This window comes from Nicotiana tomentosiformis, chromosome 3, assembly GCF_000390325.3.
Source record: "Nicotiana tomentosiformis chromosome 3, ASM39032v3, whole genome shotgun sequence".
NCBI lineage: Eukaryota > Viridiplantae > Streptophyta > Magnoliopsida > Solanales > Solanaceae > Nicotiana > Nicotiana tomentosiformis.
The window spans coordinates 53588608-53603001 of NC_090814.1; the positions used below are offsets into that span (position 1 = coordinate 53588608).

The following is a 14394-nucleotide window of genomic DNA, read 5'->3' on the forward strand; positions in this document are numbered from 1 at the left end:
AAAGGCTCATCCCTTTGCAAAAACGGACCAAGTTTCGCAAATGCGAAGCTGTTCCTCAGCCCACCAGTGTCACAATTGTGACCCCATTCTCGAATTTGCCATGCCCGACCTCCTTGCAAAAGCGAGCAAAACGTCCCAAAATCGAAGATGCCCAGTTCCATCCTAGCTTCGTAAATGCAAGAATTTTAGAGGCTCGTATTTTCCAACAGAACCTCGTAAATGCGAGATATGCATCCCAGCAACACCAGCAAACATGATAGCTATCCAAAACAGTCAACAACCTATCCAAAAATCACCCGATCCCCTCAAGCTCCAATCCGAGCATTCACACAACTGTAACAATATCATACAAACTCGTTCGCAAGCACAAATCATCAAAATAACACTAAAATCAAGAATCGATCATTAAAACTCAAGATTTTCAACCAAGCATGCGTATAAGTCCAAAATCATAATACAAACCTATTGGAATCGTTAAATCCATCCGGGCCGTTTACCAAAAACATTGACCGTGGTCAACTCTAGACATTTTCGAAGTAAAAAATCACATTTTTCTTTTAAAAATCACATTTAAACTTTCCGTAATCAATGCCGATCATGCACACAAGTCATAAATTATCAAATTGAGCTGTGAAAGGTCTCAAAACATAAAATGGGAGCTAGTACACAAACAACCTATCGGGTCATTACATTCTCAACTTCTTATAGAAATGTTCGTCCTCAAATGGATATAGAAATGTACCTGAAATGGTAAAAAGAAGCGGGTATCTACTCCTCATGTCGGACTCGAAATCGTAAGTAGCCTCCTCAATCGACTGACCTATCCTATACACTTTCACGAAAGGAATATCCTTAGATCTCAACTGTTGAACCCGCCGGTGTAGAATAGCCATCGGCTCTTCCTCATAAGTCAAATTCTCATCAAGTTGCACTGTGATGAGGTCAAATACATGTGACCTATCTTCATGGTACTTCCAAAGTATGGAAACGTGAAATATCGGATGTACCCTCGCTAGGCTAGGAGGCAATGCAAGCGTATAAGCAACCTTCCTAACTCTAATACTTGGGTTCAACTGGCCCTTATTCCAAAATTGCATCATGCCCTTCATAGGCGATGGCACTTGGAGAAGAACCTTCTCACCCTCCATGTAAGCCACATCCCAAACCCTCTTATCAACATGGCTCTTTTACTTGGATTGTGCTGTATGGAGCCGCTCCTAAATCACTTTAAGCCTTTCCAAAGCATCATGAACCAAGTTTGTGCCCAACAATCTAGCCTCTCTGGACTTAAACCATCCAACCGGAGAACGACATCGTCTCCCATATAAGGCCTCGTACGGATCCATCTGGATACTCGACTAATAGCTATTTTTGTAGCAAAGCTTTGCTAGAGTGGAAATTGGTCCCACTGACCTGCAAAATCAATAGAACATGCCCTCAACATATCTTCCAAAATTTGAATGGTCCACTCAGATTGCCCATCCGTATGAGAGTGAAATGCAATACTCAGATCAATCCACATGCCCAATTCACACTACACAACTCTCCAAAATTGGGACTTGAACTACTTGCCACAGTCTGAAATGATAGATATGGGCACACCGTGCATGTGGATAATCTCCCTGGTGTAAATCTAAGCCAACCGCTCTGAAGAGTAAGAAGTCATCACTGGAATGAAATGTGCGGACTAAGTCAACCGATCCACAAGGACCCAAAGAACATTGTACTTCCTCAAGGTCAGTGGTAAGATTACCACAAAGTCCATAGTGATGTGCTCCCACATCTATTCGGGTATCACAAACTTCATAGTCAACTCACCCGATTTTTGATGTTCATACTTCACATGTTGACAATTCAAGCATTGGAGACATGTTCAACAATGTCTTTCTTCATCTTCCGCCACTATTAATACTGCTTCAACTCACGGTGCATCTTCATGGCTCCTGGGTGAATGGAATACCATGAACTATGAGCCTCCTCAAGGATCAACTCTCTCAACCCATCAACATTCGGAACAAAAATTCAGCCTTGAAGCCGCATAACACCATTATCCCCAATTACAATCTCCTTAGCACCACCCCGCTGCACCGTGTCCTCAACACTAACAAATGAGGATCGTCAAACTGGAAAGCCTTGATGTGCTTCAACAAAGATGACTGCACCACCACACAAGCAAGAACCCTGCTAGGCTCCAAAACATCTAACCTCATGAACTTGTTAGCCAAATCCTGAACATCTATGGTTGATGACTTCTCCATTGCCAGTATAAATGCAAAGCTACCCATGCTCTCCACCTTCATACTCAAGGAATCAGCAACCATATTGGCTTTCCCCGGATTTTACAATATGGTGACATCATAGTCTTTGGATAACTCTAACCATATCTATTCCCTCTAATTAAAATCCTTTTGGGTTAATAGATGTTAGAGACTCTGATGGTTGATGTAGACTTCACATGGCATGCTGTATATGTAATGCCTCCATATCTTGAGCCACAATGGCTGCTAACTCCAAATAATACACCTGATAATTCTTCTAATGGACCTTCAACTGATGTGACGCGTTGATGGTAGGATATAATTGCTTATTTTAGTAGCTTATTGCACTATAATTCACTACACTTTACTTGTGTTTGAGCTTTAATTGGTAGTGATTTGCACTTATTGTATGTTTTATGCCTTGTAGGAGTGATTTCGAGCTATGTAGATGTAGTCAAATGAATTTGAGTGATTTGGAGCTTAGAAGTCTGAGAAAGATCCCAAGGGATTAAGCCGGATTGTGTTCGGGGGTCGAGGACCAAGTCTGGACGTCAAAAAGCAAAGTTTGGTCCGTACTCTAAGAAATTCCCACTGCCGCGGCACGTGAGGCGGCGCATGGGGAGCCACACTTCTACAATTCCCTGCTGCCTATCAGAACTAGCTCTCTGGATTTCCCTACTAATGCCCCGCTTGGCGCGTCACCCCATGCGGTGCGCCTATGCAATATTTACAGAGTGAATGTCCTATTTCGGCTAGGAAAAGGTAATTTCGTCTGGGCCCGACCCTACATGGTATAAATACATGGAAAAATATTATTTTCTGGACTTTTGACACATATTCAACCTAAGGAGGCTAAGGAGGAGTGGGAAGAACATGAGCACAAGTATTTCATCATTCCATCCTCACTCAAAACCCGAGTTTGGATTGAATTTATATTTTCCTATACTTTAACTTTATTTGTGATGAATTTCTCTCTATATATAGAGTAGTTTCATTAGGGTTTGATGGATTTAGTGTGTTGATGATTGTTTGTGGATTATAACTCTAGTTTTATGTATTGAAGCATTTTTGGATGATTTAATTGTTGCATCTATATTCACTTGTTCATGTAATCGAGAGAGACATAACTTGTGATATATTTGCATTATATTGTCGGTTGAGTTCATTAATTCTTCTTAGTAATCAAAAAAGGCTACTTGAATCATTGATTAAACATAGTTAGGGGAATAATCAAAAGATGTTTTCACCACGCATTCTTGCATATCTTCACATGCTTAAATTGGTTCATCTTGTGAGGTTAAAACTTAATCGAGAGAAGAGTTTTTGCTGAACGCTTGAATTAATAATTGAGTGAATTCAAGAGACTCACTTGAACATTAGAAGTGAATTATCTAGAGTTAGATCCTAAATAATTATCTTGCGCCTATCCTATGAACGACTATTTTCTCCCACTGATAACTTCCTTGCTTACCTTTGTTTAGATTGTCATTAGTCAATAGCTTTAGATCCTAGTTAATTTTAGTTAGAAATCATATAATTCTCAATTGTGACCATCTTGGATAGCAATCAAGCTAGAAACTATGAGAATACTGTTCAAATCCAATCCATGTGGATATGATATTATACTATACTATATTTTATTAGCGAGCATAATTTAAGTGTCTGTTCTGAGCTTGTCAAATTTCGACGCCGTTGCTGGGGATTTTCAATTAACAATGTTTGAAATAGTTTATAGTGCTAATTTAGGATTTTTTTTCTTTTTATTTAATTTTATTTTTCTCTTTTTACGTGTGGTGTTCTTTGACTGTGCACAGGTTACATGGTAGAGTGGTGCATGACTAGAACTTCTGTGAAGGAAATGCTACCATACGAGCCAGAAATTGAAAAATAACTGCGACAACTGAGGAAGGAAAGAAATTTCACCAAGATATCAGAAAAGGTTGGGCAATCCTCAACCAAAGAACTCATGGCTGAAAACGGTGAAGATAATGTAGATTTGGCTGCTAGAGAAGCAGCCCAACAAAAAGAACAAGTTGCACGGGATGCTGAGGAAGCAGCCATTAAAGATGCACAGATTATCTACGAAGAAGTGAGGGGTCGGAGAATTGCTCAAAATCAACCCTTGGCTGCAGACCAGTTCAGAAATATAGCTCCTGGGCATGGGAGACCACTTGGTGATTATGCTAGACCGGTCTACAATAAAGGTTTATCAAGTGTTAGACCACCTCCAATTGTAACAAACAATTTTGAGTTGAAGAAAGGGTTGCTTCAAACCCTTCAGAATTGTTGTGTGTTCAGAGGGAAGCCAAACAAAGATCCAAACACATATCTAATGGATTTCAAGAAGATTATGAACACCTTTCAATAAAATGGTGTGTCACAAGATGCAGTGTATTTAAGGGCATTCCCATTTTCTCTTAAAAATGATGCAAAACAGTGGCTTCGAAGCTTGCCCACGGGATATATTAGAACTTGGGAGGAGATGACTAAGAAATTTCTTGATAAATATTTTTCCTCAGCTAAAACGTGCAAGTTTTTAGAAGAGAGATTCATAACTTCTGCCAGAAAGATACTAAAACTATTTTTGAAGCATGGGAGAGGTTTAAGGAGATTATTCAAAAGTGTCAACATAGCGGAATTGAACTCTGGATGCAACTCCAGGACTTTTGGGATGGATTGACACCGGCCTCACATAGAACATTGAGCAATGCAACTGGAGGCCCGTTCATAAAGAAGACTCCAGAGGAGATAGTTACAATTCTTGATGAGTTATCTAAAGATGCAAATCAGTGGCCCTCTGAGAGTGCTGAAAGAAGAAGATCGACTGGTGTTCACCATGTTGATGCTAACACATATGTGAAGGTACATCTTGATGCTATGGCTAAAGAAATTTGAAAGCTGACCATAGCCTCAATAAAAAATGATCCTCACGCATCTTGTGATATATGTGGAAGAGAACACCCTACTCATGAGTGTCAAGCCTCAACTGAGGAAGAGAATGTTGTGGGGAACTATAATTTTAATTCAATGGGTCAAAAGCACCCTGGTTTTTCATGGAGTTCATCCGGGGTGCTGCAAATGCAGTGAAAGAAAACAACCCTATATTTCAGGGACAAGGAGGTCATGGTTTTATGAATCAACTGAGGCAACAGTTTCAGCCTCAACAACCCAATCAGCGTGGTTTAGAAGATCTTATGAAGGCCTTCATTTTGAAACTGATGAGAGATTGGAAATACAAGGGGAAACGACTCGAAATTTGTAGAATCAAGTGGTATAGATTGAAACAATATTATCTGAGAGGGTTCTAGGCACTCTCCTCGCTGATACTGAAAATAATCCCAAAGAAACAGTGATTGTTGTAACCTTGAGACGCGGGAAAGTGTTGAAAGATTCAACCCCGATCCAAAATGATGTGATACTTGAAAAAGAAAGTGGGGAGCAGTTGAAGAGTGATGTTGATAAAAAGAAGAAAGGCCCAATGAAATCAAAGAAGAATAAGGAAGAAAAATGATAAGAGCGAGCATATGCATGCGCTACCTTTCCCTCAAAAGCTATAGAGAGAAAAGCTGGACAAGCAGTTTGGGAGATTTCTGGATGTGCTGAAACAGGTTCATGTAAACTTACCATTCATAGAATTGTTCTCACAAATGCCTGCTTATACCAAATTCTTGAAGGAAATCCTGATAAAGAAGAGGAAAATTGAGGAGACCTCAGTGATCAAGCTCACAGAGCAGTGCAACACGATATTGCAAAATAAACTCCCACAAAAGTGTGAAGATCCAGGGAATTTTACTATACCTTGATCATTAGGAACTATAAATTTTGATAAGTCTTTATGTGATCCTGGTGCCTCAATTAACTTGATGTCTCTATCTATTTATAGAAAACTGGAGAAGGATATTGGAGAGATAAGGTGGGTGCTAATATCTTTGGAGCTGGCAGACCAAACGACTATAACATCAGAGGGATAGTGGAAGATGTGTTAGTTCGGGTGGATAAGTTTGTAGTTCCTATGGATTTTCTAGTGGTGAATATGGAGGAGAACAAGGAGGCCCCCCTTATCCTAGAAAGACTATTCTTAGCAACTGGTAGATCTATATTGGATATTCAAGATAGAAAACTCATGCTTAGAGTGGGAGAGGAGACTATGACTTTTAAGATGAATGTAGAAAAGGAGGCAAAATTAGAAAAATCAGCTAGAAGTGTTGAGTGAAAAGTGAAGGGCCCGAAGATAAGGATGCAGTGAACGAGAAAGATGAGTGTGGGGTGTACCCCAAAAAGGCTGAGAAAACATTGTCTACATGGATGTGCACATTAGTTTGGGCGCGAGGAATGGAGCCTAACTTCAACTCAGACCCCGACTAGATGTTCAGGAAAGTTTCATCTACCTTATGCTTTTTAATTGTGTGTCATGGGGTACATGCCACAACTTAAAGTGTGAGGTGGGGGCTAATTGTATGTTGTATGTATATGCGTTAGTTTTGTTAGTTGTAGTATTTGGAAAATTGAAAAAGCCATAAATATTTTAAATTTTTTGATTTTTTCCGATGATGGATATCATTTGATGGGTTTCTTAAGGGATTAAAGTCGAAAGAAAAAGACAAAATTTTTTATTTTGTTAGGTAGTGTATTAATTCCCCCTTGGTTTTTTTTTGTGCCGCGGTTCTTTTTCAAGGGTTTTGTTTGAACCGGGTGTAGTTAGTTTTTATTTTTTTTAGGATTAGGAAACCTTGTGCTATGGTTTAGATGGAAATCAATATCTCTGGATTCTATTATACCTTGAGAATAGTGAGTGCCTTAGTGTTACACTTAGGCTAACTGTGACTCATGCATAAGTACCTTAAAGTGCATGATCTTAACTTTGCTTAACTACTTTGACTAAAGTGTCTTGATGAGTCCAATTTCGAGTGAGTTATGTACATGTGATTGTGAGGTTTTGTGTATTCTGTGCATTGGATTTGATGTCTAGAACTTGCCTTGTGTGTTTGCAAAGCGAAATAGTAGTTTTATTCAGTCTTGTAACTGATATAGGCATTTCTTTGTTGAGCCATTTATGTGCTTTTACCCACCTATTTGTTATGTATCGTAGTTAACCCCCTTTTGAGCCTGTAATCCTGTCCTTTGGCAACCACATTATAAGCCTTACCCATTTATTTGAATTGACCATCTATTTGAAACTTGTACCTCTCGTGAGCACTTGAATTTGTTATGAACTTTGTTAAAGTTGAAGTGTGGGGTCGTTGGTTTGGCTTTTGAGTAGAACGAATGAAATAAGGAAGAAGGTGCACTGTTTTGAAAAAGAAAGATCCACTTGAATTGAAAAAAGAAAGAAAAAATAAGTGTATGATTGTGAAAAATGTTCCTTGACAGTGGTAACTTGATGTAATTGTGCTTAAAATAAGTAGGGAGTTAATGTATATTGATGTGAAGGTCGAGTTTTGGTTTGACATAAGTGTGGGGTTTTGAACCATAAAATGTATGTATTAAAGTACTTAGGGAGGTGGAGTCACTCTTATATCCAAATGTATCCTACCCATCCCGCAGCCTACATTACAACCAAATAAAGTCCTACTTGATCCTTGACTGAATAAGCTCGATTAGTAGAGTATTACATTACGGGCAAGCCTATGGTACGTCTTTTGTGGCATAAGAATGTTGTTTCTGAGAGTGAGTGATTTTTTTCTATCTTGAGTTCCTAATTGTTCTTAATCTTTATTGTGTGTGGAACTACTCTCTATTGTTGTGTGAGGGCACTTAATTCATGAAGGAAAGGTAATGTCCTTGACCTCTTGTTAGAGTAAGCGAGCGATTTATAAATAATGTGTGGTGCTTTTGAGTCAAATCTTGAGGCTAGGATGTTACGGTATTGTGCTTGATCTGTTATAAATATTCTTGGTGTGATGAGTTATGAGAGTTGTTGAAAAGAGTCGTGTTTATTTGAAGTGTAGTTTGATTGCTCGATGATGGGTAAGGGGGTAAGTGTGGGGTGTTGATGGTAGGATATAATTGCGTATTATAGTCGCTTATTGCACTCTAATTCGCTACACTTTACTTGTATTTGAGCTTTAATTGGTAGTGATTTGTACTTATTTGTATTTTATGTCTTATAGGAGTGATTCCGAGCTATGTATCTAATGTGGAATGAATTCAAGTGATTTGGAGCTTTGAAGTCTGAGTAAAAGCCCAATGGATTAAGCTGGGATCGTGTTCGGGGGGTCGACGACCAAGTCTCGACGTGAAAAATTGAAGTTTGGTTCGTACTCTGAGAAATCCCCACTGCCGTGGCGCATGGGGCACCACGCTTGTACAATTCCCTACTGCTTGTCAGAACTAACTCTCTAGATTTCCTCACTAATGCCCTGTATGGCGCGTCGCCCCATATGGAACTCCTGTGCAATATTTACAGAGTAAATATCCTATTTCGGCTAGGAAAGAGTGATTTCCTCTGGGCCCAACCCTACTTGGTATATATACATGGAAAAATATTATTTTCTGGACTTTTGACACATATTCAATTTAAGGAGGTTAAGGAGGAGTGGGAAGAACATGAGCATAAGGATTTCATCATTCCGTCCTCACTTAAGACCCGAATTTGGATTGAATTTATATTTTCCTATACTTTAACTTTATTTGTGATGAATTTCTCCATATATATGGAGTAGTTCTCTTTAGGGTTTGATGGATTTGGTGTGTTGATGATTGTTTGTGGATTATAACTCTAGTTTTATGTATTGAAGAGTATTTGGATGATTTAATTACTGCATCTAAATTCACTTGTTAGTAGAATAATCGAAAGAGGTTTTTCTAAAGACCAATCCACTACGCATTCTTGCATATCTTCACGTGCTTAAATTGGTTCATTATGTGGGGTTATGATTTAATCGAGAGAGGAGTTTTTTCTAAACATTTGAACTAATAATTGAGTGAATTCGAGAGACTCACTTGAACATTAAAAATGAATTGTCTAGAGTTAGATCCTAAACAATTCTTTTGCACCTATCCTATCAACCCCTATTTTCTCCTATTGATAACTTCATTGCTTACCTTTGTTTCGATTGTCATTAGTCAATTGTAACACCCCGGAGAATTTTGAAGCACTTAAGTGTAAAGCCCAGTAAAATTTTGCAAAAGAATATAATGTTTCGTGGTGCCGAATTGGACTTACGTGTTTGAGGATTGTATAAATTCTTCGCGGTAAGCTTTTGCAAATGAACAATGCACTAAGGAGTAAAGGAAAATTTTTGGCAAAAGAGGACGTTTCTGCCGCCCACTATGCGGTCGCAGAATCACTCTGCGGACCGCATAATGGTCGCAGAGCGAGGCAGGGATGGGCCATTTTGGAGGTCAGGTTTGCGGCGCATTATGCGATCGCAAACCAGTTATGCGGTGCATTATGCGACTGCAGAACAGGTCTTCGGGCCGCATAATGACCGCAGACTGGGTCAGTCATGCCCAATTTTGGAGGCCAAATTATGCGGCCGATATGCGGACCGCATATCAATTAGGTGATCGCTTATGCGATCACAGACCTTGTTCCGGAGCTCCATTTTTGGGTTTTTAAAACCCGACCCTACTTCGTTAAATACACACTTTAGGCCATTTTTGAACTAAAATCTGACATTTTAGAGTGAGAGAGAGTTCCCTAGAGTGAGAAGGTGTTCCTTAATAATTGTTCTTCAATTCTTGCTCGAATCTTGGAATATTAACAAGGATAACCCACAAGCTCTTCATCCTAGAGGTAAGATTTTACACCCTAACCCCTAATTTTAAAATTATCTGAAAATGGTAATTAGCAAGATAAATTTTGGGCATGAGAGTTATTTATTTTACATGCATATGATATCAAGGGGTGTAGAAAAATTGTTGAACTAAGCATGGTAAAGAATGGGTTGTGGGATAATGGAATCCTCCATAAAAGGACCTTGAAACCTTAATGCATACCTAGTGTTTGATAAAATGCTCAAATGAGCTAGAACCATGATCATCTTCCTAATTTTGGTTCAATTTGTTATATTTCTACAATAGATTGAAGTTGCTAAGAATTCCGGAATATATTAGAGTTTAAGGAAGCTCAATTGAGGTGTGTTGGCTAAACTATTCTCTTAGAATTGAATCCCATGACATTCATGTAATTTATGTAAGTCCCGAGTGGCTCATTATAAAATTGGCTATTACGAGTAAGATTGGGTTGAAAGATATATGTTCCATAAGTATCCCAAATGCTTTATTTATGTTATGTTATCATTTGAGGATGTGTTAAAAATATGGGATGTGCATTAAAAATGTTCGACTTCAAGTCAAATTCAAACAAAGGCCATTATGCCAAATTTTGTGAAGAATCTCTATGTGCCTTAGACTCTTAATTGCTCACATGTGTACTACACACCTTGATTTGAATTGTTATTATTGGCGATGATGATGTTGATGTTGGAAAGTGAAAATGTGAGCATGAAATACTAAGTACGGCCAACATGCCAAGAATGATTTATAATTATGGCCATTAGTGCCAATGAAATGAAAATATGTGAAAGTAGTATGAAATGCGATGATCGATATATAAAGGTTGATGTATCGAATAAGACAGCCTAGCCGATCGGGTCGTGATCGGACACCATGTCGCATACATGGTGGTGATTGTGCTGGATATTATAATTGAAATGGTGATTGTGGTCGATGTCCCTAATGGATAGCCTAGCCGATCAGGTCGCGATCAGACTCCGTATTAAAGACAGTGGTATTGATATTGAGAGTAATTGTGGTTGATGTCTCTAATAAGGTAGCCTAGACGATCGGGTCGTGATCGGACTCCGTGCTGAGAGTACGGCGGTATTGGTATTGTGAACAATGGTATATCAATACTAAAAATAAATTTTCAAATGTGAGATATGGAAATTAATTTGAACATTGTTTTGATCGTAAATTGAGGTTTGATGTTGTTTAAGGCTTCCATTGATATTATGATATTCTTGTTTGTATTATTTATCATTCTATTGAGAGGGTCTTTTGTCATTCATACTAGTACTATTCCATATGTACTAACGTCCCTTTTGTCGGGGGCGCTGCATCTTCAATGGATGCAGGTGGCTCCACAGCAGGAGACATTGATCAGTGATAGCGGTACATCCTCTTCCTAGCTGAATTGGTGAGCCCCACTTCAATTTGGGGTCATGTATCTTTTGTTCCTCGTGTATTGTGTTTGAGGTATAGCCGGGGCCTTGTAGCCGGCATTATCATAGTACTCTTTTGTATCTATTAGAGGCTCCGTAGACATAGTGTGAATTGTGTATTGGTGCCGGGAAAGTCAAACTATATCATTTTGTGGTTGTATTACTTGTTCCATTTGAGACTTTAAAAATGATGAAACTATTGGTAAGTGCATTGGTATTGTAGACATGAACACCCTTTTGTCTAATGAATGAAAATATGAATTATCTCCATTCATGGATGAGTTTGGGTAGAAGGAAATCTAATAGGTTTGCTCGGCCGGGTTCACTCGGTTGAGCGCTGTTCGCGCTCCCCGGTTTCGGGACGTGAAAAACTTAGTATCAGAGCCTAAGGTTTTAAAGTGTCCTAGGATGTCTCGGAGCCGTGTCTAGTAGAGTCCTTCTTATCAGTGTGTTGTCGACCACATCTATAATTAGTTTGCTACTTGGGCATTTAGGAATAATACCCTTCTTTCATGTTCTTGATCGTGCGATAAAGCTGGATGTAAGATTGTTCCTGTTTTAACTCATGCTTTACTTTAAATTTTAGTATATGGCACCTAAGAAAAAGGCAAGAACTGGCCAAAGAGCCAATGTAACACCAGGAGTGACAGTTGATCCTATATTTGATGATGCGACTGAGAACCCAAGTAGTGAGAGTATTCCTCCAGTTACTACAATGCATGATTCTACTACAACTGATCAAACCGCACTTGTCCCTACACCTACTGAGGGTGCAACGGTCCCTCTGACTGATATACCGGTTCCACCTCCAGTTACAGATCCCGATTCTAGTGTTTATGATGTTGATCTTAGGGGATCCATACATATGTTGGCTCAGATAGTGGCTTCCCAGACCCAGAGATCAAATGTGGCACCCAGTACTTCCAGTCAGCTAGGGGATTCTACTAGTTCCAGGGTGAACTGCTTTCTCCAGTTGGATCCTCCAGTGTTCACGGGTACTAACCTAGAGGAGGATCCCCAGGACTTCATTGATAAGATGCACAAGACTCTCCGAGTTATGCGTGCTACTGAGATGAAGGCAGTGGAATTATCCTCCTACCGCCTGAAGGAGGTGGCATATTCTTGGTTTGAACTATGAGAGGAGTCCCGTGAAGAAGGGAGCCCTCCGGCGAGGCGCAGTGAGTTTGCCGATGCCTTCATTGATCATTTCTTGCCTGCCCAGACTAAGGCAGCCCATGCTGCTGAGTTTGAGAACCTGAGGTAAGGTAGCCTGAGTGTGTAGGATTACCACATGAGATTCACGTACATGTCCAAGTATGCTATTTACATGTTGCCTATTATGGAGGCTAGAGTGCGCCGGTTTGAACAAGGCCTTAGCCCTTTGGTAATTAATGAGGCCGCTACAACATCCTTGAATTATGATATGAAATATAGAAAGATGGTGGCATTCGCTCAGGCCACAAAAACCCGCAAATTGAATAACAAAATGGAGCGAATAGGCAGTAATAAGGCCCAGTCTGCAGGCAACTTTGGTGGTTCTTCTGGTGGAGGTAGGTCAGCCTTTAGGGGAGGGTCGTCAGGGCCATCACAGTCCTTTGCTCAGTCTTAGGCTAGTGCACCGCCATCAGGGCCCAGCCAGCAATAGTAGTGGAGCCGTTTCAGGCCCAGTCAGGGCAACAGGGGATCCTACCATCAGCGTCGTCATGGTGGTAGATTCCAGCAGCAGAGGAGGCCCCCATGTCCTAGGTGTGGAAAGATGTACCTAGGAATATGCTACATGGACTTACCCATATGCTACGGATGCAGATTGAGGGGTCACATTCAGAGGGATTGCCGTTTGTCCCGCTAGGGTGCGGGCAGGTGCATGGCACAGCTAGCCAGTTCTGCAGCTACTACATCTGCAGTACCTCCTCCAGCTCGAGGAACCCCAAGACCCGCTGGGCGTGGTGCAGCTAGGGGTGGAGCACAGAGTTCGGGAGGATCTGACCCTTTCTATGCTATGAGGGGTCTCCAGAATTCAAAGGCTTCTACAGATGTTGTCACATGTATATTAACTGTCCAATCTCATGATGTGTATTCCCTTATTAATCCCGGTTCCACTTTGTCATATGCACACCTTATGTTGCTATGGAAATTGGGATAGAACCGGAACAACTTCATGAGCCATTCTCTGTATGTACTCCGGTTGGAGAGTCTATTTTGGCCGCACAGGTTTATAGGGATTGTGTTGTCACGTTGTATGGTCGAGGCACCATGGACAATCTCATTGAATTGGGAATGATTGATTTTGATGTGATAATAATGGGGATGGATTGGCTTTATTCTTATTTTTCCGAGCTTGATTGCCGAACCAGGACTGTTAGGTTCGAATATCCAAATGATCCAGTTATTCAGTGGAATGGTGATGATGTAGTGCCGAATGGTAGGTTTATTTATTATCTTAAGGCCACGAAAATGATCAGCAAGGGGTGTATTTACCATTTATTCCGGGTTACAGACATCGATGCTGAGGCACCTACACTTGAGTCTGTGTCTGTTGTAAATGAATTTCTGGGAGTATTTCCGGATGAGCTCGCTGGGATCCCACCTGATAGAGAGATTGATTTTGGGATTGATGTGATTCCAGACACGCATCCTATATCTATTCCACCCTACAGAATGACACCGACATAATTGAAGGAGTTAAAGGAACAATTGAGAGATTTGTTAGAAAAGGGTTTCATCCGGCCAAGTGTGTCACCTTGGGGCGCGTCGGTCCTTTTTGTAAGAAAGAAAGATAGGTCATTGAGAATGTGTATTGACTATCGACAACTTTACAAAGTCACAATCAAGAATAAATACCCACTGCCAAGGATAGATGACTTGTTTGACCAATTACAAGGTGCTAAGTACTTCTCCAAAATTGATTTACGATCCAAGTATCACCAATTGAAGATCAGGGAGCAGGATGTTCCAAAAAGAGCTTTTAG

At 40.2% G+C, this 14394-nt stretch overlaps 3 protein-coding genes and 1 non-coding gene across 4 annotated transcripts; 2 read left to right on the forward strand and 2 right to left on the reverse strand.

The window, feature by feature from the left end:
* Positions 1–686: 686 nt before the first annotated feature.
* Positions 687–1148, reverse strand: LOC138907823 (uncharacterized). The gene has a single exon (XM_070198441.1). The coding sequence runs from the start codon at positions 1146–1148 to the stop codon at positions 687–689; it is 462 nt and encodes a 153-aa protein (XP_070054542.1).
* A 3642-nt stretch (positions 1149–4790) lies between these two features.
* Positions 4791–4897, reverse strand: LOC117275013 (small nucleolar RNA R71). The gene has a single exon (XR_004505171.1). It is a non-coding gene; the product is annotated as a small nucleolar RNA R71 (small nucleolar RNA).
* Positions 4898–12014: 7117 nt separating this feature from the next.
* LOC138907824 (uncharacterized) lies at positions 12015–12563 on the forward strand. The gene has a single exon (XM_070198442.1). The coding sequence runs from the start codon at positions 12015–12017 to the stop codon at positions 12561–12563; it is 549 nt and encodes a 182-aa protein (XP_070054543.1).
* A 300-nt stretch (positions 12564–12863) lies between these two features.
* On the forward strand, positions 12864–14098 carry LOC138907825 (uncharacterized). The gene is made up of 2 exons (XM_070198443.1): positions 12864–12975; positions 13569–14098. Exons 1-2 carry the CDS (start codon positions 12864–12866, stop codon positions 14096–14098), a joined length of 642 nt encoding a protein of 213 aa, XP_070054544.1.
* Positions 14099–14394: the final 296 nt, after the last annotated feature.